General features: G+C 60.2%; 2 protein-coding genes across 6 annotated transcripts in view; one reads left to right on the top strand and one right to left on the bottom strand.

The window, feature by feature from the left end:
- CCDC12 (coiled-coil domain containing 12) overlaps window positions 1-2572 on the bottom strand; it is a 61992-nt gene extending 59420 nt beyond the window's left edge. The window contains exons 1-3 of one of the 2 annotated variants that reach the window (XM_070575614.1): window positions 2269-2572; window positions 1761-1903; window positions 215-412 (exon numbers count right to left, since the gene is read on the bottom strand). In XM_070575614.1, coding sequence (XP_070431715.1) covers window positions 215-412; window positions 1761-1883 — 321 coding nt within the window. In that variant the 5' untranslated portion in view covers window positions 1884-1903; window positions 2269-2572. The remainder of the gene's footprint in view (window positions 1-214; window positions 413-1760; window positions 1904-2268) is intronic. The other variant, XM_070575615.1, reaches the window with a different exon arrangement.
- Window positions 2573-2585: 13 nt separating this feature from the next.
- NBEAL2 (neurobeachin like 2) overlaps window positions 2586-21046 on the top strand; it is a 29773-nt gene continuing 11312 nt past the window's right edge. The window contains exons 1-21 of one of the 4 annotated variants that reach the window (XM_070575466.1): window positions 2586-2873; window positions 11087-11175; window positions 11264-11392; window positions 11492-11573; window positions 11658-11782; window positions 11950-12032; window positions 13724-13809; window positions 13909-14191; window positions 14355-14461; window positions 14993-15073; window positions 16522-16605; window positions 17036-17134; window positions 17624-18225; window positions 18308-18440; window positions 18527-18646; window positions 18857-19178; window positions 19391-19473; window positions 19587-19679; window positions 19908-20082; window positions 20218-20351; window positions 20716-20875. In XM_070575466.1, coding sequence (XP_070431567.1) covers window positions 2823-2873; window positions 11087-11175; window positions 11264-11392; window positions 11492-11573; window positions 11658-11782; window positions 11950-12032; window positions 13724-13809; window positions 13909-14191; window positions 14355-14461; window positions 14993-15073; window positions 16522-16605; window positions 17036-17134; window positions 17624-18225; window positions 18308-18440; window positions 18527-18646; window positions 18857-19178; window positions 19391-19473; window positions 19587-19679; window positions 19908-20082; window positions 20218-20351; window positions 20716-20875 — 3121 coding nt within the window. In that variant the 5' untranslated portion in view covers window positions 2586-2822. Of the gene's footprint in view, window positions 2874-10411; window positions 10480-11086; window positions 11176-11263; window positions 11393-11491; window positions 11574-11657; window positions 11783-11949; window positions 12033-13723; window positions 13810-13908; window positions 14192-14354; window positions 14462-14992; window positions 15074-16521; window positions 16606-17035; window positions 17135-17623; window positions 18226-18307; window positions 18441-18526; window positions 18647-18856; window positions 19179-19390; window positions 19474-19586; window positions 19680-19907; window positions 20083-20217; window positions 20352-20715; window positions 20876-21046 lie in introns of those variants that run through there. The other 3 variants (XM_070575471.1, XM_070575467.1, XM_070575468.1) reach the window with 3 other exon arrangements.

Genomic DNA, 21046 nt, shown 5'->3' with positions numbered 1-21046 from the left:
GGCCCCGCGCAGGCGCGGCTACGGGACCGACACTGGAGGAGCCCGGCGCCAGTCCACCAAGCCTAGCGCTCAGTCCGCGCGCATGCTCCCCCCACGCGCGCATGCGCATCTTCCGCAGCTGGCTTTATCCTAGTAGTCCCCTGCCATCCGTCGTCCCTGTTTGGGATCCGAACACTGGCTACCTCAGCCACGGCCCCCACTCCATATTTCTCACCTTGCGCCCGGTTTTCTCCCGCAGGGCCTTCAGCCGTTCCTTTCGCCGCAACGCCTCTTCCTCTAGCCGGCCCACACCGGCAGGAGTAGCCGCCATCTTGCCCGCCCTCCTCGTCTCTCGTCCCGCATCGCGCAGGCCCGAGGAGTAGATGACCCTTTCATGGCCAATCCAGGGACGAGGATGGGAGAGCAGGAAGTCCTAAAAGCCAATCAATGCTGAGTTGCTACAGGAGGGCCCGCCCACCCCCTCCTCCGCAACTCGCCCAGGCCGTGTAGGGCCGGCAAAGAATGGGGCTCTAAGGCTCGATTCGTCCAACGCCAATCAGTGTGAAAGCAGCAAGAGGAATCAGACCTGAGTGAAGGAGGATAGAGCGCGTCGATTGCTCTGGTTTTGCCTAAGCACCAACCACAGCTCGCTCCATGCCGGCCGCTTGGAATGCGCTGATCCATCCTTGTCTACTTGTCCTGATCCTTCAAGGCTCGAATGCCCTCAGGAAGCCTGAGTCTCCCCTGCGACCCCAACTTAATAAGAGGTCTGCCTCTCCCTTCCTTTCCAGGTATCAATTGCTCCCTGGATGCACTTGTCCATGGGCCCCTAGACCCTTCTGTGTCCACTCTTAGCAGACAAAGCCTGCGCCTTGCAGGGCTTAGCTGGATGGCCGTTTTTGTCCAGGCTCGTGGATGATCCACTCCCATCTCTAACCCCCCTAGAGCAGCAGAGTATCCAGGGTCAGACTACCTAACCCGGAGAAGGGCAAACCCCAACCAGGGCCCAGTAGGCCCCAAGGAACTCTGAGCTTAGTGAGCTTAGTTCTTGAGAACTAAGCTCAGAGAGTTGGTTTGGCCTCGACTGCAGCAGGTGGCCATTGAGGTGCACTTCTCTCCAGCAGGAGCTGCCAGTCTTCTTTACATGCCCTGACAACTGGGAGACCACTTTGGCTGAGGTCACTATCTTCTGACAGCATGTCTGGGTCCCCAAAGCCACACCGCCTCCCACCTGGGGAGGGGAGACCACGCCTCCCTCTTCCCCCCCACCCACACCATGACTTGTCTCTCAGCAAAGCCCTTCCCTGCTTGTGGCCTCCTTTCCCAGGCTGGCAGCAAGTGGACACCTGCTCCTCCCTTTCCAATTTCCTTCAGAGGCCCCTGTGCCACAGACTCCCATCCAGCCTCCCCCTAAAATGACCCTCTTGACCTCATTGACCTGGCCTTTTGGTATCCTCTCCCTGCGTCAGGCGGGGTGCCCTGCCTGGGCGTAGTGCGCAGGTAGTACTTTGTACGCAGCTAGTAGGTGTTCAGGAAATGTCAGCTCAGAGGTGGGATAGATGGGGCAGGAGAAAAGGCCAGAATAGAGGGGCTGCCCAAAAAGCCAGGAGGACAGAACAGAAAGGGAATGGAACAGAGTCTTCTCTTGGCCACCCAAAGTCTAGGAGGCTCCAGACTGGTCAATTCCTCCCACCGATGGTACCTCTCTGGGCCCCACAAGTTCCCCCCAGTCCCAACAAAGGGTCTGACCCCTGCCCAACAACAGGTGGGGGGTCCCTCACCTCCCAGGCCGGCTGAGGGGATGGGCTAAGGGGTGATGGGAGCAGTGGCCCAGCAGAGTCAGTCAGGCTTCCGTCCCTGTCCAAGCTGTCCCTGGCTGCCCAGGTGGCCCTCATTTGGCCCATCTGGGCCTCAGTTTCCCCATCTGTAAAACAGAGGCATGAGGCACCTTCTTGCCTTTAATCTCTTAAGGTTAAAGAAAACAAAAGATGTGAAGCAAGTGCGGGGCCCTGGAGTGGACGGAGCCTCTAGTAAGGCTTCCTGGAGGAAGGGACCCTCAAGGATTGCCTAAATCTCCCAGGCATCTGCCTGAAGGATGGAGGGCACTGCTGCCCCGGAGGAATTTCAGGCTTGTCCTGCTGCTCTCTGATCCCGCCGCCCCAATCTTGCTCCACAAACAGTAGGAGCAAAATAGTGGCACTATGGTCTCCCCCTAAAGCGCTTCGAACAGCACCGGGCACGTGGTAAACTCTAAAAGTGGTCATGACGGTCGTTGTAATCATTACATACTTGTTGAAGGACCCTGGCCATCTGCAGGAGGTCCGCAGCCCCTTCCCCCGACCCCGCGGGGCTGTCCTTTGTAGGAGTGGTGGCAATTCCAGCTAGGCGGGCTGCGTCCCGGGCGGATCTAGACCCGGGGCAAGTCTGGAATCTCTGACCCCAGATCTATAATCCCTGATTTCGTCCGGGAGGCTCAGATTAGCCCCTCCCGAGGCACTGGTAGCGGCGCGGACTGAGGAGGGCGGGGCTGCGGGGCGCCCTGACCTCAGGCTCCTCCTCCCGCGGGCTCCCCGCCCTTTGCACGGTCCCGGGAGAGGCGGGGCGGCGGTGGCGGTAGCGAAGTGCAGGAAGCCGGGCGGCGGACGGCCGGGAGGAGGAGGAGCATGCAGACTTGGGTGCCTCAGCAGGGCGCGGGCCAGTACTACTTCCCCCAGTAGTACCGCGCCGCTCCGCCCCGGAGTGACGCCCTCCGCTCATGGGCCTGGCCGAGGGCAACCGGAGGGCGGCGCGGAGGAGGCGGCGGCGGCAGGTGGCGCGCAGCAGGGCCGGAGCCGGGCCGGGCCATGGCCGCCTCGGAGCGGCTCTACGAGTTGTGGCTGCTCTACTACGCGCAGGTGAGCCCGCCCCGCCTCGCGCCCGCCGTGCCCCCAGCTCCGCGCTCCCTGCGCCTGCTGCACCTGCGCCCCCCGCCACCCCGGCCCCTTAGATGCGCCCGCGCCGGGCTTGCTCGGGCTCCGCACACACGTGTGTGCCCCCGGCCCGCCGGTGCCTCTGGCACCCATACCTGGGGGATGACCCTCGCGGGCGCGCACCTCACAAGAGCTTCTTGGGTGGGGGCTTCGCAGTCTCAGTCGTGTCTTAGGAGAGGGGCCTGGACCACGACCGCCGGGCACTACCCCCTTTTGCAGATGGGGAAACTGAGGCCCGGAAAATAAACAAGAGATTGGCCGGGTCGTGAGGGTCAGGGAGGCTTAGTTTGAATTTGGGCTTGCCCCTCCTTGTAAGCGCGGCCCCGTTGGGTACTCATGGCCGACGGGTCTGAGCGGGGCGGGGGTCCCGTCAGGAAGGGGAAAGGGTCCCTACTGCGGTTCAACTTGAGTAAACTCAGATCTCCGTCCCCCCAGCGAAGCGGCAGTGATGAGCCCCTCCCTGATCCGAGGCGGCCCCATCTCACCCCCTACCCCACGGGGGTAGACCTGGGTTCCAGCCACAAGAAAAGATTTGTCTTGGACGAGAAGGCTAGGGGTAGAGGGGTGAGCTAGGAGGGATGTTTAGAAGGGATGGAGGGAGGCCCTTTCTTCCTGAACTCCCCGTCCTGTCTCAGAGACTACCTCAAGTGGCCTCAAAAGGTGAAGGGAGTGACTCTGATGCAGGTGTCGCATCAGAGCCGAGAACTCCGTGTCCCCTAAACTCTGCCTCATACGCACAGGCCCCCACTTTCCTTCTGCATCCTTAGCAGGGAAGGATCCCAGGGTAACACCCCCCTCCTCTTCACCCAGCACCACCCTCTCTCCCTGCACCTGCCTGGCATCGTGCTCCTGGCTCAGGTGTGCCCTGGGCACAATAGACTATTGTATGCCCCAATCTCGTCACTGGGGGGAAGTTCGAGCTCAGATCAGCTGGCCCGCTGTGAAGAGGCTGGCACACTGTCTCCCAGGACTCAGGCCGGGTCTAGGGCCCCAGAGACTTGGAATCCAGGCCATAAGGGAGAGGTCCAGGCCCCTGGCAAGAGGCAGTACATGGAGTACAGTCCCTCTTTGATATGACCCAGGGCAAGCTCTCTACACCTCTGAGCCTCTGCTTCCCTATATGTGGATTTGGCACAGCCTTGCCCTCATGGGTGGCCTGGGCTCTGCAGAGGGGTAGCCACTGTGGCTGGTCCAGGCTAGAGAAGGCTCCTGCTTCCCTAGCCCGATCCGGTCCCCTCAGCCTAGCCTCTCTGTCTCCATCTCCAAGGGTTGGTGCTTGTGAAGGAGCAAAAGATTGGGAAGGAAACCTACCCCTGGCCCTCATGCCTCTGATTGCCTCTGTGGCCGTGGGCAGGTTCTTGGTCCTCAGTTTCTTCACTTGTGAACAGGAGAAGGGGGGCTTGAACCAGGTGATGAGTCTGAGGGATGTTAATGGTGGGCCTTCAGGCTGGGTGGCATGCTGCTGGGGGAAGGTTGTCTTGTACGGTCTCCCACTGTACCTCCAGCATGGTTGTCTCCCGCTGCCCTTTCTAGCTGAGCTCTGCCAATGGTCAGCCCCCTATTCCCTCAGGTGTTTAGCGCTGATCTGTGCTGAGTCCCCTCTCCCTCTCCAGCTCCTCACCTGACAGGGCAGGTAGGGGGCACAGGCTGGCTGGTTGCAGCCTTGGAAGCCTGCACAGGCAGGGGGCAGCCTGGGGACAGGCAAACAAATCCAGGATGTGAGTGTGAACCGGGGAGCAGGGCGGGGCCGGCCGCCTAGGGAGAGGAAGCTCCCGCCAGCCTCCTAGCACTGCCTTCCTGCCTGCTTAGTCCTGCTCCCCTCCCGGAACACGGTCCCCACCCCTCTGTGCTGGGCTCCCAGGGAGTGGTGGCTGCGCTACTTTGAGCCCTGCTAGGGACCTATTGTGTGTGTGCTTGGGGGAGGGGGTAAGATAAGGTAAGGGCTTGAGCTGACAGAGGGTGTTCAGAGACCCCTGAGTTGGCCAGCCACCCAGCTAGAAACCTCCCCCAACACCTGCGCCCCTCCCTTCAGCAGTGAGAGCTGACATCAGCTGAAAACCTGTTTCCCCAGTTGTGGTCTGGGCCCCGCCCTGGGGAGCAACCCCCCTTCTGCCCTTCCTTCCCCTCACAGACCTGCCCACCCCCTACCTCTGTGGGCCCTGCTCACCTAGGGACCACGGAGTCCCCTGGGGGAGGGGGCTGTGGGTGACAACTAAAGGAGGAAGGAAGGCCAGAGTGCCCCTGGACATCACTCAGTCTCAGCCCCTCAGAGTCCTAGTGGGGAAACCAAGGCAGGGCCGTACCAAGATCGTCGGACAAGTTTGGGGCAGTGTGTGGCAGAGCTCCAGCCCAGCTTCCATCCTGTGTGACTTTACCCAGGAAAGGTCTCGTCCTGTGGGCAGGAAGCCTCAGGTGGGTCTGCACAAGCTGTTTCCTCTGCGTGGAGCCTTCTCCCCCGATTTGAGGAGGCCTTCCTCCCTGTCCCCTCAGGCCAAGCTGAACTTCAGCTCAGGCACGTCCCCATTTTAACCCTCATTGTGCTGGCTATGTTGTGGTTTCCCCAACATCTCACACACATTGGTGCTCCTTAAGTATTAGCTGAATGGCTGGATGGAGGAGATAGGCCCCACAGCCGTGACAAATCAGGGAAGTCACGCCAAAGGAGGCTGAGTTTGGGCCCTGACGGCTGGGGGACAGGAACAGCAGGAGCTGTTGGCAGTGGGAAATTCGAGGGGCAAGTTGTCAGGAGTGAGAGGGAGGCCTGGTGGTTGGGTAGGGGCATATCCAGAGCACTCAACCCACCAGGGCTTCCCCGAGGAGGGCGTAGGAAGCGGGTGAGAGGATAAGGGGACTGGTTACGACAGCACCCAGCAGGCTGGCAGTTGGGCAGCGTGTAAAAGTTATGCAAAATAACATGCAAATGAGTGGCCCCTTCTCAGCCTTGAGCACTGGTGTTGCTCCACAGCCCCCAGGGAAAGGGAGCACTGGAGAGCATGAGAGCTGAGGGGCACTCGGGGTCACAAAGGTCAGGACAGGACAAACATTCAGGTTACAAGAAGGGAACCCAGGCTGAACTCTCTAGTTATGCCATTGAGGACTGAGGGTTCCAGGAAGGTCAGGTCAAAGCTGGGATTGACCTTGCTCTGCCCACCCATCCCTGGTCCCTCACCCCTGACTGATGAGCTCTATTGCCTCATGGAAACCTGGTCAGTCCCCCTGCTCCCTCTGGGACCTTAGCTGGGTCATATTTCTTCCTGTGCCTCAGTTTACCCTCTTGAAATGGGAAAAAGGAAGGAAGAATAGCCTCCTTGGTGCTTAGCCCCCCTCCGTACCTCAGAGGGGCAACCAGGGTTTTTTCCTCCCTGCCTTCATTACTAAGGCAACTGAAGAGGGCAGGACTGAGGTGATGGGGAGAGTAGCACAGAAGCCAGGGTTGGGGGAGGGGCTGGTAATCCCTGGAGTTGCTATGGCAACGGGGGAGCTGATGTGGAAGTGTGGGGTCCCCATGGAAACAGGGTCAGTTACTATGGGGACCCTGGAAGGAAATTCTCAGTTTCCATAGTGATAGGACAAGGGGAGGGTTAAGCCCTAGGGGGTGTTATGGAGATCAGAAGGTCCACCCCTTTCAAGACTCCATTCCCAGGTAAGGTGGAAGAGACTCGCCCAGCCACCTGGGCACTCAGACAACTATGCTCAGTTGTCCTTGCCACTGGCAAAGTCCCCATCTTTCTGCTTCATTCTTTAGCCTGAGGTCCTCCAAGTCTGACCTCCAGTTCTCCTGGTATAGCCAGAAGCCACCTCTGGCTTGACATTGCCATTGCCTTCCTGATGCTGAATAGGGAGACCCCCAGGCCTGAAAGAGGTCATCCTGATCAGACCCCACTGCACCCTGTCCCATTTCTGCTTGCCTGTCACCAGAGATGGGGTGCTCACTACCACCCTGGCAGCTCTGACTGGGAAGAGTCACCCCCTATGGAGCTCTGATGGTCTCTCCCTACTCTGCTCCTAGCTCCAATGTGGGACCCATCAACATACTTCCATTCTACCTGCCTGGGACAGCCAACTGGGGAATGGCCCATGAGACCTTGGTTCTGCCAGTAAGCCAAGGTCTGCCACTCATCTGTCACTCATGGAAGTGGGTGGGGAGAAGATTCTAGGGAACATTGCCCTAGAATGCCAGGGGCTTTGGAAGGCAGAACCCCTGGATTTGGGGGTGGAGCTCCCACTCACCTTACCACATTCTAGTGGGTGCGGTTAAAGAGCCTTTACCCGTTAAGCAGAGGGATGGTTTTAAAGAGGCAGCTGAAGCGCAAAGAGATTAATGTTAAGAAACAAGCTACCAAGTGTGAGAACCAGGTCTGGACTCCAGAACCCATGGCCTCAACCACTGATTCAGTTTGGTAACCCCAACCACTGAAGCATCAGGCAGGGGTGGGTCTTGGAAAAGATGCTGGCTCTGGAGAGCCTTTAGGCAGAGGAAGCATGGAGAGCAGAGCACATGCAGACCTGTAGGGGTGGGGACAGTGAGTAATGCCCTTGGGCTGGGCATCCAGTGGCTATGGGGTGCCAAGGCTGGAGATGAGGTGGGCACCAGCCATGCAGGACTTCAGATGTGAGGGGAGGCTGTGGACTTGCCTTAAAGCTCGTGATAGGGTGGATGACTGGCTGATCAGACAGCGGTGGTAAAGGATGTCTACTTGAGATGCACTAGGTACCCAGTGCTGTTTACAGAATCTTTATGTGCTTCCCTGTTGTAAAGCCCCAGTGAGGTGGTGATAGAGTGGGGATGGGGGGTTTGAGGCAAGGTCTCGGCCCTGAGACATAGTGTAGTGTCAGAAGTTCAGTGGTCCCTGTCCCCCTGGCAGACAGCCCCATCCACCCATCCACGCCACAGCTGCCTGCCCTCAGCCCTCCCGGGTTACCTCAGAGTTCTGGAGAAGTGGCAGTTCCATGCCCACCCATGGACTATTTGGGCCTAACCAGTGCTTGGGAGCCCCTCTTGCCCAGCCCTGAGTGCCCTCAGGGCTGGTTGGGCATAGATTGGGTTTCCAACAGAGGTGACTATGAGACCCCCTCCTCCTAGGGACTAGCTTTCTGCCCTACCACAGGGCCTTAGCACCACTTTCCCCTGGGCCCCAGGGCCCTGGGGAGGAGTGTGTGGCTGCTCCTCATCTGCCTTCAGGTGAGGAGCGGGGTTGGGACCCTGGCCCAGTCAGGTTGAGGTGGGGACTGGGCTGGCCTTGCCCAGTGCTCCTGCCCAGAGCTGGAAAGGGAGGGAGGAGTAGCTGAGGCAGAGCCTCTGAGAGGAGTGTGGGAGTCCAAGCTCCACAGCCACCTCTCCCTGGCTCTGCACCCCTCTGCATGCAGCACTGCCACCGTGCTTTTGGGCCCCTGCCCTGCTCTGCCTCCTGGCCCCAGCCCCTGCAGGGACGCCGCTACCTCCGATCACTGCAGCCTCAAGCCATGGGGCCCAGGTCAGAGGCGGATTGAGGCCTCCCAGGGAGAAGAGGTGAGAGCCACAGAGGCAGGACAGGCAGCTTACCCCTCCCCCCATCTGTGCTTAGAGACCCCTCACGCCCCCTGCAGAGCCCACGAAGGCTACCTTCACTGCCTTAGTCCTGAACCCAGCCCAGCTGGACCTGCTGGAAGTTTGCAGGACTGGACAGACTGAGGGTGTGGTTCTAGGGACGGAACGAAGGAGCATGCAGAGTTTGAGGGGGGCCACCCAGGTGACAGCCGTGAGGAGGGTGGGAGGTTCCTGCTTAAGTACCAAAAGCCCAAGTCACAGAGGGCAGTGGGGCATGAGGTGGGCAGAGGCCTGGACAGAGGATGTGAATCACAGGTGGGGAGGAGCAGAGAGGCTGGAGAAGCAGCTCCTGGTTGGCCTAGGGGCCTGGAATGCCAGGCTTGGCATTTGAGCCTTCATCCTCAGGTCAGGGTGGGGGACATGGTCAAATTTGGGCTTTCAGGTGCTCAACAGAGCTGCAGTGGGCAAAAAGGACTCACATTTGGGGTGAGAGATGACTGTGGCTTGAGTGGGGGTGGTTTGGGGGTAGAAGAGGGGATGATGGTGTTGGGACAATTTTGAAGGTAGACAGGGATCTGTGGGGTCATGTGGTCAGGTTGGGCTGTCTGGCTGCCAACCATGAGTGGTCCTGGCCTAGAACAAAGGTCTGGCTTTCAGCATCCTCAAAGGTGCAGCTGAAGCTGTGGCAGTGGATGAGGCATCCCCTGTGGGGCCCCCCGCATTTCCCCATCTGCAGTGGGAAGAGTTCAGAAGAAATGGTCCAAGAGCCCTGGCCTGGTGTTTCAGGGTTGGGCATTTTGGTGTCCCTGCTGGTTGGTGGAGAGGAAAGGTGTGGACAGAGGTAGGTGAGCAGGGAGGCTGTCAGCGGCAGAGGGTAGGGAGGTCACCAAAGGAAACACAGACAAAAAGTTGCAGTGGTGTGGGCCTGCAGCTTGGTGGTCCCAGCCCCTCTGAGTTGCCTGGGCCTCAGATCTGTGACAAGATGCTTGAGAAAGGTGCCCGACCAAAGGGTGGAGGACTGCTCTGCCTAGGTTTCTTTTGGGCTTGGCCCAGTTTGCTGGGGTTTGGCCCCCTTCTCTGGGGCCCATTCAGTCCTGGCCTTGTGGTCTGGGACCTGAAGATGGCAAAAATTAGCCATCCATCCAAATGTAGTTCTGGAAGTCCTTGAATTGAGGTCCATGGCCCTGGGGAGCAGCCTCGGGCTCCTGGGTGCTGCCTGAGATGTGTCCCTTGCCCGTTCATCCTTCTCCAGTCTAGTCCCTGCTCTAGCCCTCTGCCCCTGGGAAAGAAAGTTGCCTTCTGGGCTCAACTGGGTGGGGTGGGAATTGCAGATGGGGCCAGCATGGAGGGAGGGAGTTGGGATGGAACGAGGAGCTCAGGTCCAGGCTACCACCTACTCCATGCCCTGGGAGGGGCTTACAGGTTAGGGCAGATTGTGCCTAGGCTAGGACTTGCTCAGCTGTGTCCCTGGAGCAGAGACCAGCAGGGCCAGGTCAGGAGGCTAGGACTTGGGATGGGGGCAGGGCAAAGTTATGGATGAGTCCTCCACATTGTCCCCTGGGCCTGAGGCCTTAGACCCACATCAGGAAGTGGTGGGTGCCCTGAATGAAGGGCACTCTAGCAGCCAGGATCAGAACCTGTTTCTAGATAGGCCTGCTCTGTCTCCAGGCTCCCTGACACCCTGCCTATAAAACTAGTCTCTGATCTACAAGCCCCACCCAGGGCAGTGTGACCCTGCCCCTTGGCACTCCTGGGCCCACCCCCAGTGCTGGGCTGAGTCCCTCACAGCTTCTCTTGCTGGGCCCTGGGTGCCCCAGGCCCCCCCACATCCCTGCGGTCTGCCGGGAGGAAGCGGTCCCCCTCCCCCACCGTGACTTTGCGCTTCCTGCCCCTGCCGGGGCGGGAGGGGACATTTCCCGTTCACACCAAAGTTTCCCTTGTGGCGCCCAGACTCAGCCACTGCCCCTCTTGCCCATGGAACCAGCTCTGGGACCTGGGGTCCAGGTAACCAGCCTGGGTGGGTGGAGGCTCCCAGGGCAAGATAGGGCATTCTGCCTATACATGAGGGGGATGTGCAAGTCGGCCTGGCCGATGGTGCACGTGCATCCTGGGGTCCATAGTCAAGGAAAGTTTCCTGGATGTAGTGGCTGCTGAGCTGGGAGAAGGTGGCAAGCCAGAGCCTAGCCCAAGGCTTTGGGTCAGGGGTGGCTAGTGGGTGGGAGACCTTCAGCCCCAGCACCAGTGTGGGCCACACCACACCCCAGGAGTGTTAAGCCCCTCCCCTGGCTATGTTAGGCCTGCCTGAGTCCCCAAGGGTTAAGGAGGCGGGAGCAGAGACTAGGAGGCTGAGAAAAGCAGGTGAGGGGCCTGGGAGAGTGGTCAATACATATGGCAATCCTCTGATGCTGACCTTCCAACTTCCTGTCCTCCCTCCTCCTCCATCCATCCCTCACTCCCTTTCTCCACCCCCGCTGCTCTGCCTCCAATCCCTGCCCACCGCATGTCCACCTCCATTCACTCTCCACGACTGTCTACATTCCCTTGTCCCTCCCCTGTCCACTGCACCCCTTCTGTGCTCCCTCACTGTTCCTCTGTACTCCTTTGCCTGCAGAAGGACCTGGGCTACCTGCAGCAGTGGCTGACGGCCTTTGTGAGTGCCTTCGAGAAGAGCATCTCACTATCCTCTCTGGAGCCACGCAGGTGAGGCTGGAGCTACATGGAAAGCAGGGACAGGGTAGGGAGACTGAGGGGTCCTCGGCGCCCCAGTGACGCCCGCCCCTCCCTGCAGGCCAGAGGAGGCAGGTGCAGAGGTGCCACTGCTCCCGCTGGATGCACTGCATGTGTTGGCTGAGCAGCTGGACAAGGGGGACCTGGAGCAGGCCCTGCTGCTGCTCAAGCTCTTCATCATTCTCTGCAGGTGAGTCCCTGGTATCCTCCCCAGGGTGGGCGCATGGAACTGTGGGCCAGAGGCAGGGCTGGCCTATTGCTGTGACCTCTCCCATCATTCACTCCCCAGGAACCTGGAGAATGTAGAGGCAGGCTGGGGCCCGGTGCTGGTGCCCCGGGTGCTGGCATTGCTGACCCGCTTGGCAGCTGAGGTGAGGTGGGCTCCACCCTGGGGGGGCAGAAGTGGGTAGCCATGCCCCAACTAACCCCCCTCCACCCTCTCCGCCCACCTACAGCTGAAAGGACCCCCATCACCACAGGAGGGCCGTGGGCCTCAGCTGGAGAACGTTGCCCTGCATGCCCTCCTCCTCTGTGAAGGCCTCTTTGACCCCTACCAGACCTGGCGGCGCCAGCACAGCGGGTGAGAGCCAGCGCACAGGCAGAAGACCCAGAGGAGGCTGGGGAGAGGATGGGGTGGCCGCTATGGCAAAGATGCCGAGGCGGGAGGGGGCCTATGCGCAGGCTGGTGAGGGGAGGATGACCCAGGAGGGGTGAAGTGCCTGGCCTCACCCCACCCCCACCCCCCAGGGAAGTCATCAGCTCCAAGGAGAAGAGCAAATACAAGTTCCCGCCAGCCACTTTGCCCTGTGAATTCAGCGACTTCTTCCGAGGTCAGGCCCCGCCCCTGCCTACTTGGCCCCACCTGGTCCCGCCCCTAAACCTGAGCCCCTTCCTGCAGTTCCCCATCCTATACGCTGGACAGGACCCGCTCAGTGGTGGCTGCCCGCAGGGCTGGGAGAACCACGGGAATTTCAGGGGGCCTCCAAAGGCGAGTAGGAGTTCAGGGGCAGAGAGGAGAGAAAGGGCACTTCTGGACAAAATGAATAATTTCTTTTCTGGGCTGGAGCGAAAGCTTCCCATCAGGTGAAGGGGTCGATTTCCCTTCCCCCTTCCCACCGACCTCCCGGGTCCCCCCAGCCACTTGTACCCCGCTCTGATCTGGACCATCTTAACACCCCCTGGTCCAATCCCTTTGTCCCGTAGCTTCCACCCTGCCTCCAGCCCTCCTTAAGATAATGTCCACACTAGGTGTCTCCACTTCCTGCTCCCTCAGTCCTGGAAGAGCTGACCTCCAGGGCATCTCTGGCCACCTGTTCTCTCTGGGGACCCTCTTCTCCTTGGTGCCCTCTTTCCTCTCACTGGAGGGAGACTGGCCAGGACTTTAGATAGGCTGGGGGTGGGATGCTGCCTGGATGAGGGTAGACCGGGCTTGGGAAGGCATGGCCTATTGGGATAGAGAGTATCTCAGTGTCTCTGGGATGCCCCATGGAGCTGCAGGCCTGGGTCTGGATTTGGGGCAGCCATTCTAAGAGGGGAGACACCCCTGGGGAGCTGTCTGCCTCCATTCGCCCACAATCTGAGTACTCTGCTTAAAACACACTGGATTTTGTGCCTGCTACTGTAAATCCCTTGATGGTGGCCTGACACCCTCAGGATCAAATCCTGTTCCTCCCCACAGCCTTCCTTCCCAGCCCCACTCACTCGCTGCTCCCCAGCCATGGTCCTGTCCTCTCACTCCTAGAATGTAGTTAGTTATCCATCCCACCTCTGGGTCTTTGCCATGCTCTTTCCTCTCCCTTCACAGGCCAGCTGCATGCTCAGGCCTCACCTCCAAAGCCCTGTCCCCTGGGAGGCCTCCCACCCCATCCCACCTGAATCAAGCCAGCCTTGCTCTTGCTCCCCACCCCAACACCCATGTGACCCACGGCTGGTCCTTTCTGCTCTCTGGGTTTCAGTCTGGCCTGGCATCCTGGCCAGCTTTGCTGGAGCAGGGCCACGTGGGCCTCCCACATAAGAAGCTGTGAAAGCCCCTAGAAGTCCCCAGCGGGGTGGTGGGTGGGGGTGGGGGGCATCCGTATGGTAGATATAGCAGGGTCCCCAGAGCAGGTCACGGGAAGCTCCAACCGTCACAGGGCAGAGGGACCAGGAGATTTGCATCTGAGAAACTAAACCCTGGGTTGCCATGGGGAAGCAGGGTGGGGGATGTGTGCTCACTCTGGGGTCCCCAGTCCTGAGGAGTAAGGATCTGGGGACCTGGCTAGGCTCTCAGGGTAGGGCCACGTCCCTTTCAAGCTCCCCAAAGAAGAGCTGTGTCTTCCTCAGACCCCTAGCATAGAGCTATGACATTTAGACCCCCTAGCTCAGAACCAGGTCTTCTCCCTCAGATTGGGCCTCCCAGCCACATTCCTTGGCCCAGCACCCCACCCCTACCCCATGGCACACACCTCTGTGTAGTCTCCTGGATCCACAGCCCTGCAAGCTAGGTGACATTGTCCTGTCCTGCCCACCCTACACTATCCAGAGAGCTTGCAGGATGCAGATCGCTTGCCTCCCAAGCTGCTGTTGCGTCTCATCCACCTCTTTGGTGCCGTCCTTGCAGGAGGGAAGGTAGGCTGGGAGGAGCCTGTGGCCCAGAGGGTGGACATCTCAGGGCCTCTCTCCTGGGTGAGCCCTTTGTCCATTGCCCATCTCTGCCCACACCTGCAGGAAAATGGGCAGATGGCTGTGAGTGCTGGCTCTGTGCAGGGCCTGTTGGGTGTGGTGCGGGGCTGGGGCCATGGGCCAGCCCAGGACCCCCGCCTAGTGCCACTGGCACTGAAGGCACTGGTGGGTGCAGTACACATCCTGCATGCCAGCCGCACACCGCCCCGTGGACCAGAGCTCCGAGCCCTGCTTGAGGGCTACTTCCGCGTCCTTAATGCCGACTGGCCAGCTGGACCTAGCTCTGGACCTGAAGAGGGCCTCATCACCCTAAGGGTCAGCATGCTCGGTGGGTATGGGCTCCCAGGCTCTTGGGGAGGTGGCACTAACAGGGGAAGGCCAAAGTGAAAATGGAAAGGCTGGGCTGGGCAGCATGGGGAAGAAGGTTTAATGCTGACCAGAGGTGTTGCAGGGAGGGGATTGGGTGGGGCTGACCCTTGACCTCTCCACAGATGCCATCCCCATGATGCTGGCGTGTGAAGACCGGCCAGTGCTGCAGGCCACCTTCCTCAGCAACAATTGCTTTGAACACCTTACTCGCCTCATCCAGAACAGTAAGGTGGGTGGGGCCCAGGCTGGGGGTGGAGAACCTGGAACCCAGAGGCTGGGGGAACCACCTGTGGGTGCCAAGATGCTGCTGAGTAAACTTGGGCTAGGCTGGGCTAAGGGCTCATGGCTGGTGGGATGGCCTGTAGTTCAGTGGGAGGTTCTGGGGCTCAGGATGGCTCTGTACCCCACAGGAGGGGTGTGTTGTAGAAGGATGGGAGCTGTCGTGGCCCCTTGTTTCCCCATACCCCAGTCCCAAGTCCAAGGGCAGGAGGGCTCAGCTGTTTTGGATGCAGTACCTACTCCTGCCCACTTATCCACCCCTGACTCTGTCCCTCTGAGCAGAGTATGGGCGGCTCAGCTCCCCTACTCTTCCCCTAGTGCCTGGTGGGGCACTCGGCCTGGGGCTCAGGGTGCATCCTTCTCTCTGGGGCAGAGCCCTGGCAGCTGCTCCAGGTCCTGCTCTAACCCTGCCCCTCCCCCATCTTCCTCCTCTTCTCTCTCCTCTGCCTCCTCTACCTTGTGCCCTCCCCCTTCCCCACAGCTGTACCTGCAGGCCCGGGCGCCCCCTGAGGGGGACAGTGACCTGGCTACCCGGTTACTGACCGAGCCCGATGTCCAGAAGGTACCACCCTGGGGCTGAGGCTCAGGCACCTACCTCCCTGGGCACCCATCCCTTGGGGCTCCCTCTTTGAGCCCTTCTTGCACTATGCAGGAGATATGAGCAGATATGTGTAAGGCCTGGTGTGGCCCAGTCATGGGGCTGGGTCCTCCATGCTATCTCACCCACCTTCCAGATCCCCATCCTAGGGAATGGGGCAGGAGTGATCTGTGCCCTGCCTGCTATTAGTACTGGGAGCTGGGGTTTGGCTGTGCCAAGCTGGCAGGAACCTTCGAAACTCAACCACCCACCCAACCCCATTTCAGAGAAGGGGAAACAGAAGCCCAGATACTCAGGGATTTGGCTGTAGTCACTCACTGGAGGGCCCCCACACGGGGCCACTTCTTTCCATGGATCCTTGGACCTGCCCTAAGCAGGTCACTGGGAGTCCCCCATCCCCTCATCCCTTCATGATGTGCTCCCTGCCTCACCTTGCATGGGGGCTGTAGGAGGCGGCAGGGTGTCATTTAGGGTCTCCGCATGGGGCACCCTCTCTCTGGTGGCTCAACACCTGGGCTCCAACCCCCAGAGCCCATCTGGCTTTGTCTTCATGAGGCAGCCGCATGTGTCTATTGCACTTGGCTGTTTTCTGAGAGCCTGCATGTCCGTTCGTCTACAAGGCAGGCAAGGCAGGTGAGACCCCTAGTTTTTACAGATGAGGAAACTGAGGCCTGGAGAGAGGAAGAAGGTTGCCTGAGGTCACTTGGGGAGTCAGGCAGAGCTGAGATCTAGGGTCCCATGGAGCCAAAATATGGCCTAGTACCTGCTGACAAACTCTCCAAGCCCTCCTGACCCCTCAACCCCTCAGGGTGGGGCTGGGCAAGTGAGCAGCATGCCTCTGGCTATCGGGTTCAGGCAGGGTGAGCCTCAGTGTCCCCAGCTGGATCTAGGGGCAAGGGGCAGGGTCGGTCTCAAAGGTCTCGAAGGTTCTTCTGGTTCTAACATTCTTTGATTGATTGTCCCTAAATTCCCCAACCCTTTGTCAATCATCATGGGTGATGGGGCACTCGCTGGCCTGCCTGCATGTGTGTGTCTAGCTTGGGTGGGGACTGAGGCCCATAAGTCCACCAGACAGTCGGGGGCAGAGGAGTGTGGCAAGAGGGTCCACTATTGATCTGTCCCAGTGAGGCCCTTCCCAGCCTTGGTTTCTTCCCTGGCCTCTTTGTCAGAGTGGGTCTTGTCAAGCTGCTCAGAGAGGGCCCTAGAAGGTCAGGGTGAGGGTCACAGCAATTCAGTCAAGGAGTAGAGGGCCTGGTGTCCAGACAGGTTTGCCACCCTCCTGGGACCCCCAGCCAGATCGGCTGCCTGTCTTGGGGCACCTGCTTCTGGCCCTGCACCCCTTTTACTGCAGGGTGCTGCCAGCTGCAACACCCTGGCACCTGCCTCTCCTGACTACCCCTCCCCACCCCAAGGTACTGGACCAGGACACAGATGCCATTGCAGTCCACGTTGTCAGGGTGCTGACCTGCATCATGAGCAGCTCCCCCTCGGCCAAGGTGAGGACACTGTAGTCTGGCTGCAGTAGGGTGTGGAGTGGGAGTTAAATTGACCACATGTCCCCAAAACTGGCCTGGTTGGTGGCTGTTAGAGCAAGTGAGCTGGGGAGGCGACCATCCTGTCCTCTGGGGTGCAGCTCAGCCCACTGGGCGGGCATAGTCTTCAGTCAGTCCTGGGAGCTGGATATCCTGGGTCAGGGCAGAATGGGGGAAGGATACTTGAGGGCTGACCACCGCCTGTAGCCTTCTCAGGTGACCCACAGCCCCACATTCCTCCACAGCCCCCTGCCCCTGCTAGCCCTGTGACCCAGAGGCAGAGCCAGGCGAGGGAGCCCTGAAAGATGATGCCTCCTCCAGGGTTTCCGTAGGGTGTGAATTTGCCCTGGGGCCCACATACATGCTCACTTCTTCACCACACGACCTTGCACAGGAGGTGTTTAAGGAGCGCATTGGCTACCCTCACCTACACGAGGTTCTGCAGAGCCACGGTCCCCCCACCCATCGGCTGTTACAAGAGCTGCTCAACATGGTGAGGGCAGGGGCTTGGGGTCAGGGTCCCAAGGGCAGCCCAGACTTGGGTCAGGGCTACCATAGGAGGTGAGCTGTCCACCTTGGGGGACTTTGTTGACTGTGACCGGTACGTAGTGTGACCCATGGCCTGACCATGTGTCAGTGTCACTGAGGTGAGGATTCTGGGTTGTATGGGGCCCTGGAAGCTGGTGTACACTAGCAAGCACCAGGATCATCTTGGAAACATGCAGTTGGGGTTTAGGCCAACCCAGACCAAAGGCCAAGGTTTGGGGGGTTAACGGTGCTGCAAGACTGTTGTTAGTAGTGCCAGTCATCCATGCACCTCTAACTTTCCTGGGCCTCAGACACAACTTGTGAGCAGGATGGTGTAGCGCATGTTGCTTTCTCATGCTCTAGGCAAGTAAACTGAGACTGGAAGTCCTGCTGTTGGCAGGGTGGCCTGTTCCATGCTAGTTGCCTGGAACTGTCACATTCTCTCCACCCACAGGCCGTGGAGGGTGACCACAGCATATGTCCACCACCACCAATACGCAATGAGCAGCCGGTGCTGATGCTGATGCAGTGGCTGCCAGCACTGCCCACAGCTGAGCTGCGGCTCTTCTTAGCACAACGCCTCTGGTGGCTCTGTGACAGCTGCCCTGCCAGCCGTGCCACGTGTGTGCAGGCAGGTCTGGTGGGTTGCCTGTTGGAGACGCTCAGCACAGGGGTAGCGCTGGGGGCCCGCTGCCAGGAGCAGCTGCTGGCACTACTGCAAGCATTGGGCCGTGTGTCACTAAGGCCCTTGGAGCTGCGTCATCTGCTGCGCCCCCCACCAGGGCTGGACTCAGGGCCCAATGGAGCTGAGGCCGAGAATGCCCGACATGCAGGCGCCATCATTCGTGCATTATCAGGCATGGCCCGACACCATGGCCCTGCACGAGCCCTACGCTACTTTGACCTCACTCCCAGCATGGCGGGTATTATGGTACCCCCTGTGCAGCGATGGCCAGGACCTGGCTTCACCTTCCACGCCTGGCTCTGTCTGCACCCCACGGCTATAGCCCCTGCCCCAGCCCCCACTCGGCCACCCCAGCGAAAGCAGCTGTACAGGTGGGTGACTGCTAGGGACTAGGGCACAGTGCCAGGGTGAGCAGGAGGACCAGCAGGCATAACTGGCTTGGCCTGTCCCCAGCTTCTTCACCAGCAGCGGCTCAGGGTTTGAGGCCTTCTTCACGGCAGCCGGGACCCTGGTGGTAGCTGTGTGCACCCGGAAGGAGTACTTGACCGTGAGCTTGCCTGAAGTGTCCTTTGTCGACTCTGTCTGGGTGAGCCTCCATCCTCATATGGCCCAGGGGGGTGGAGGGGACACCAAGTCCCAAAATACGGCCTGATGTTGTAGCTTCTATTCTAGCACTGCGTGGCCATCGTCCATGTGCCTGGACGCCGACCCTTCAGCCAGAACCTGGTCCATGTCTACAAAGATGGACATCTGGTCAAGACGGCACCCCTTCGCTGCCCCTCCCTCAGTGAGGTGTGCCAGGCAGGGTTTGGGGAGGTCTTGGGTAGCTGGGGGGACTTGGACAGGGTGGGGCCTGCAGCCCCTGTACCCCCCTACTCCCAGAGGCCTCATACTTCAGCCTCTGGGGTCTTTGCAGCCGTGGGGTCACTGTGAGGAACTGGTTATAGGTGGAACCCCAGGCTTTGCTGTGACCTGACCACTCCCCCAACCCTGGCCCCACAGCCTTTCTCCTCCTGCTGTATCGGCTCTGCTGGGCACCGCACAACGACCACCACCACGGGGTTGCCTGCGCCACCAGTCCCCGCTGCCCTGGCTCACACTCACCCCTCCCTCACTCGCTCCCAGTCAGTCCCAGTCACCACAGGGCTTGGCTGGGGGTCCGGGCTGGTGGCCCCCCTGCAGGAGGGCAGCATCAGCTCCACCCTTGCAGGTACACAGGACACTCGGTGGGGCAGCCCCACGTCCCTGGAGGGCGAGCTGGGGGCCGTGGCCATCTTCCATGAAGCCTTGCAGGCAGCGGCCCTGCGGGTCCTGTGCAACCTGGGTATGCAGCACTGTCCACCCTGCCCTGCCCCAGCCCCTACCCCATTGTCCCCAGAGCCAGGTGGTTGGGACTTATAAAGTCCCTAGGCCAGAAACTAGGGGTCCAAGGGGAAGGAGGGGGTCTGTTCTCTGATCAGGCAGAGAAGAGGCAGGCTCTGGATGGGGTTTGGCCAGAAGCCCAGGTGGGTCTGAAGCCCCCTGCCCACCCTCCAGGGCCCAATGAGACGGCACCCTTCAAGCCCGAGGGTGATCTGCATGACCTTGGCACCAAGCTGCTCCTCCATTACTCACCTCAGGTATTTGGGGGTGGGGGTGGGCAGTTGGCTCAACCCTGCTACCGCCCCCTGGCTCCCACACTCTGCTGCCCCCTCCAACTGACCTTTGCTGCCTGCTCACCCCGTGTTCCCAGGCCTGCAAGAACAATATCTGTCTGGACCTGTCCCCTGGCCATGGGCTGGATGGCCGCCTGACGGGCCACAGAGTGGAGACCTGGGACGTGAAGGTGTGTGTGCACGTGTGGGCATTGTGTGCAGGAAGTGTGAGCATAGGCACATGTGTGTACAGAGTGGGCTGGGGAGTGGCAGTGTACCCTGGGAGGCCTTTAGGAGACCCCCTCAAGAGAGCAAAACTTCCCTGAACCCAGGTTCCCAGACTGGAGGGCCTGCTGGGGTGGAGTGGGGCAGGAAGCAGCTGGGAGCTGCCCTCTCACAGCTGGCCCTCCTACCCCCAGGATGTAGTGAACTGTGTGGGAGGCATGGGTGCCCTGCTGCCCCTGCTGGAGCGAGTGGCTGCACAGCCCCAAGATGCTGAGGCAGGTCCAGCTGAAACACATGACCTTGTGGGGCTGGAACTGACCTCTGGCCACAACACCCAAGGCCTACTTCTCCCACTGGGCAAGTCCTCAGGTAAGTGTCTCTGGTGCCTGGGGTGGTGGGGGAGGAAATCTTAGCATGACAGTGGGGCTGGAGTGCTTGAGGTCTCTGTGACCACTGGCAGGCAGGCCCTTGACATACCTCTATCCCCTTCCTGGTGGCCGGTAGAGGAGCGAATGGAGAGGAACGCTGTGGCTGCCTTTCTGCTGATGCTGCGGAACTTCCTGCAGGGCCATGCTGTGAACCAGGAGAGCCTGGTGCAGTGCCAAGGGCCTGCCATCATCGGGGCCCTCCTGCGCAAGGTGGGGCAGGAGGGGAGGGGCTGCTCTGTCTGACCAAAGGGACCAGGTGGGGGGATCAAGAAGGGGAACCTGATGGCATCAGTCAGGGAGAGCCTCCTGGGAGAGGTGGTATTTGAGTGGGGCCTTGAAAGGCTGGGCAGGGTTTAGCTGAGAGGGTCTGGGGGAAGCACCAGCACAGGCTGGAGCAGGGGACCTATGGAGCAGGCTGGGGAGCTTGCACTTCAGAGACAGCAGAGAGCCACCAGAGGGTTTTGAGCCAGCAGGAGGCTTGTGTCCATCTGCCTGTGCAGAGCAGGGTGGAAGCTGGGAGGCTCAAGAGCAGGCAGCAGGGGCTGAAGTCTCACCCCAGCTCCTCCTACCCCAGGTCCCCAGCTGGGCCATGGACATGAATGTGCTCATGTCCACTCAGATGCTGATGGAGCAGGTGGCAGCTGAGGGCAGTGGGTCCCTCCTCTACCTGCTCTACCAGCATTTGCTCTTCAACTTTCACCTCTGGACCCTCAGCGACTTTGCTGTGCGCCTTGGTAGGTATGGGGACTTGGGTGAGGGGACACTGCCAGGCAGGGTGGTGGTGGAGGTTCTGGGTGATCTGAGGGGACATATCTGCCCTGGGGCATCTGGGGGGAACATGACCCTCCCCTGGGAGGGTCTGGCAGGGGCATGGCCCTGTCCTGGAGGATCAGAAGGGGTCCAGT

Source organism: Equus przewalskii, chromosome 15 (assembly GCF_037783145.1).
Source record: "Equus przewalskii isolate Varuska chromosome 15, EquPr2, whole genome shotgun sequence".
NCBI lineage: Eukaryota > Metazoa > Chordata > Mammalia > Perissodactyla > Equidae > Equus > Equus przewalskii.
This window is presented reverse-complemented; position numbering and strand designations above follow the sequence as displayed.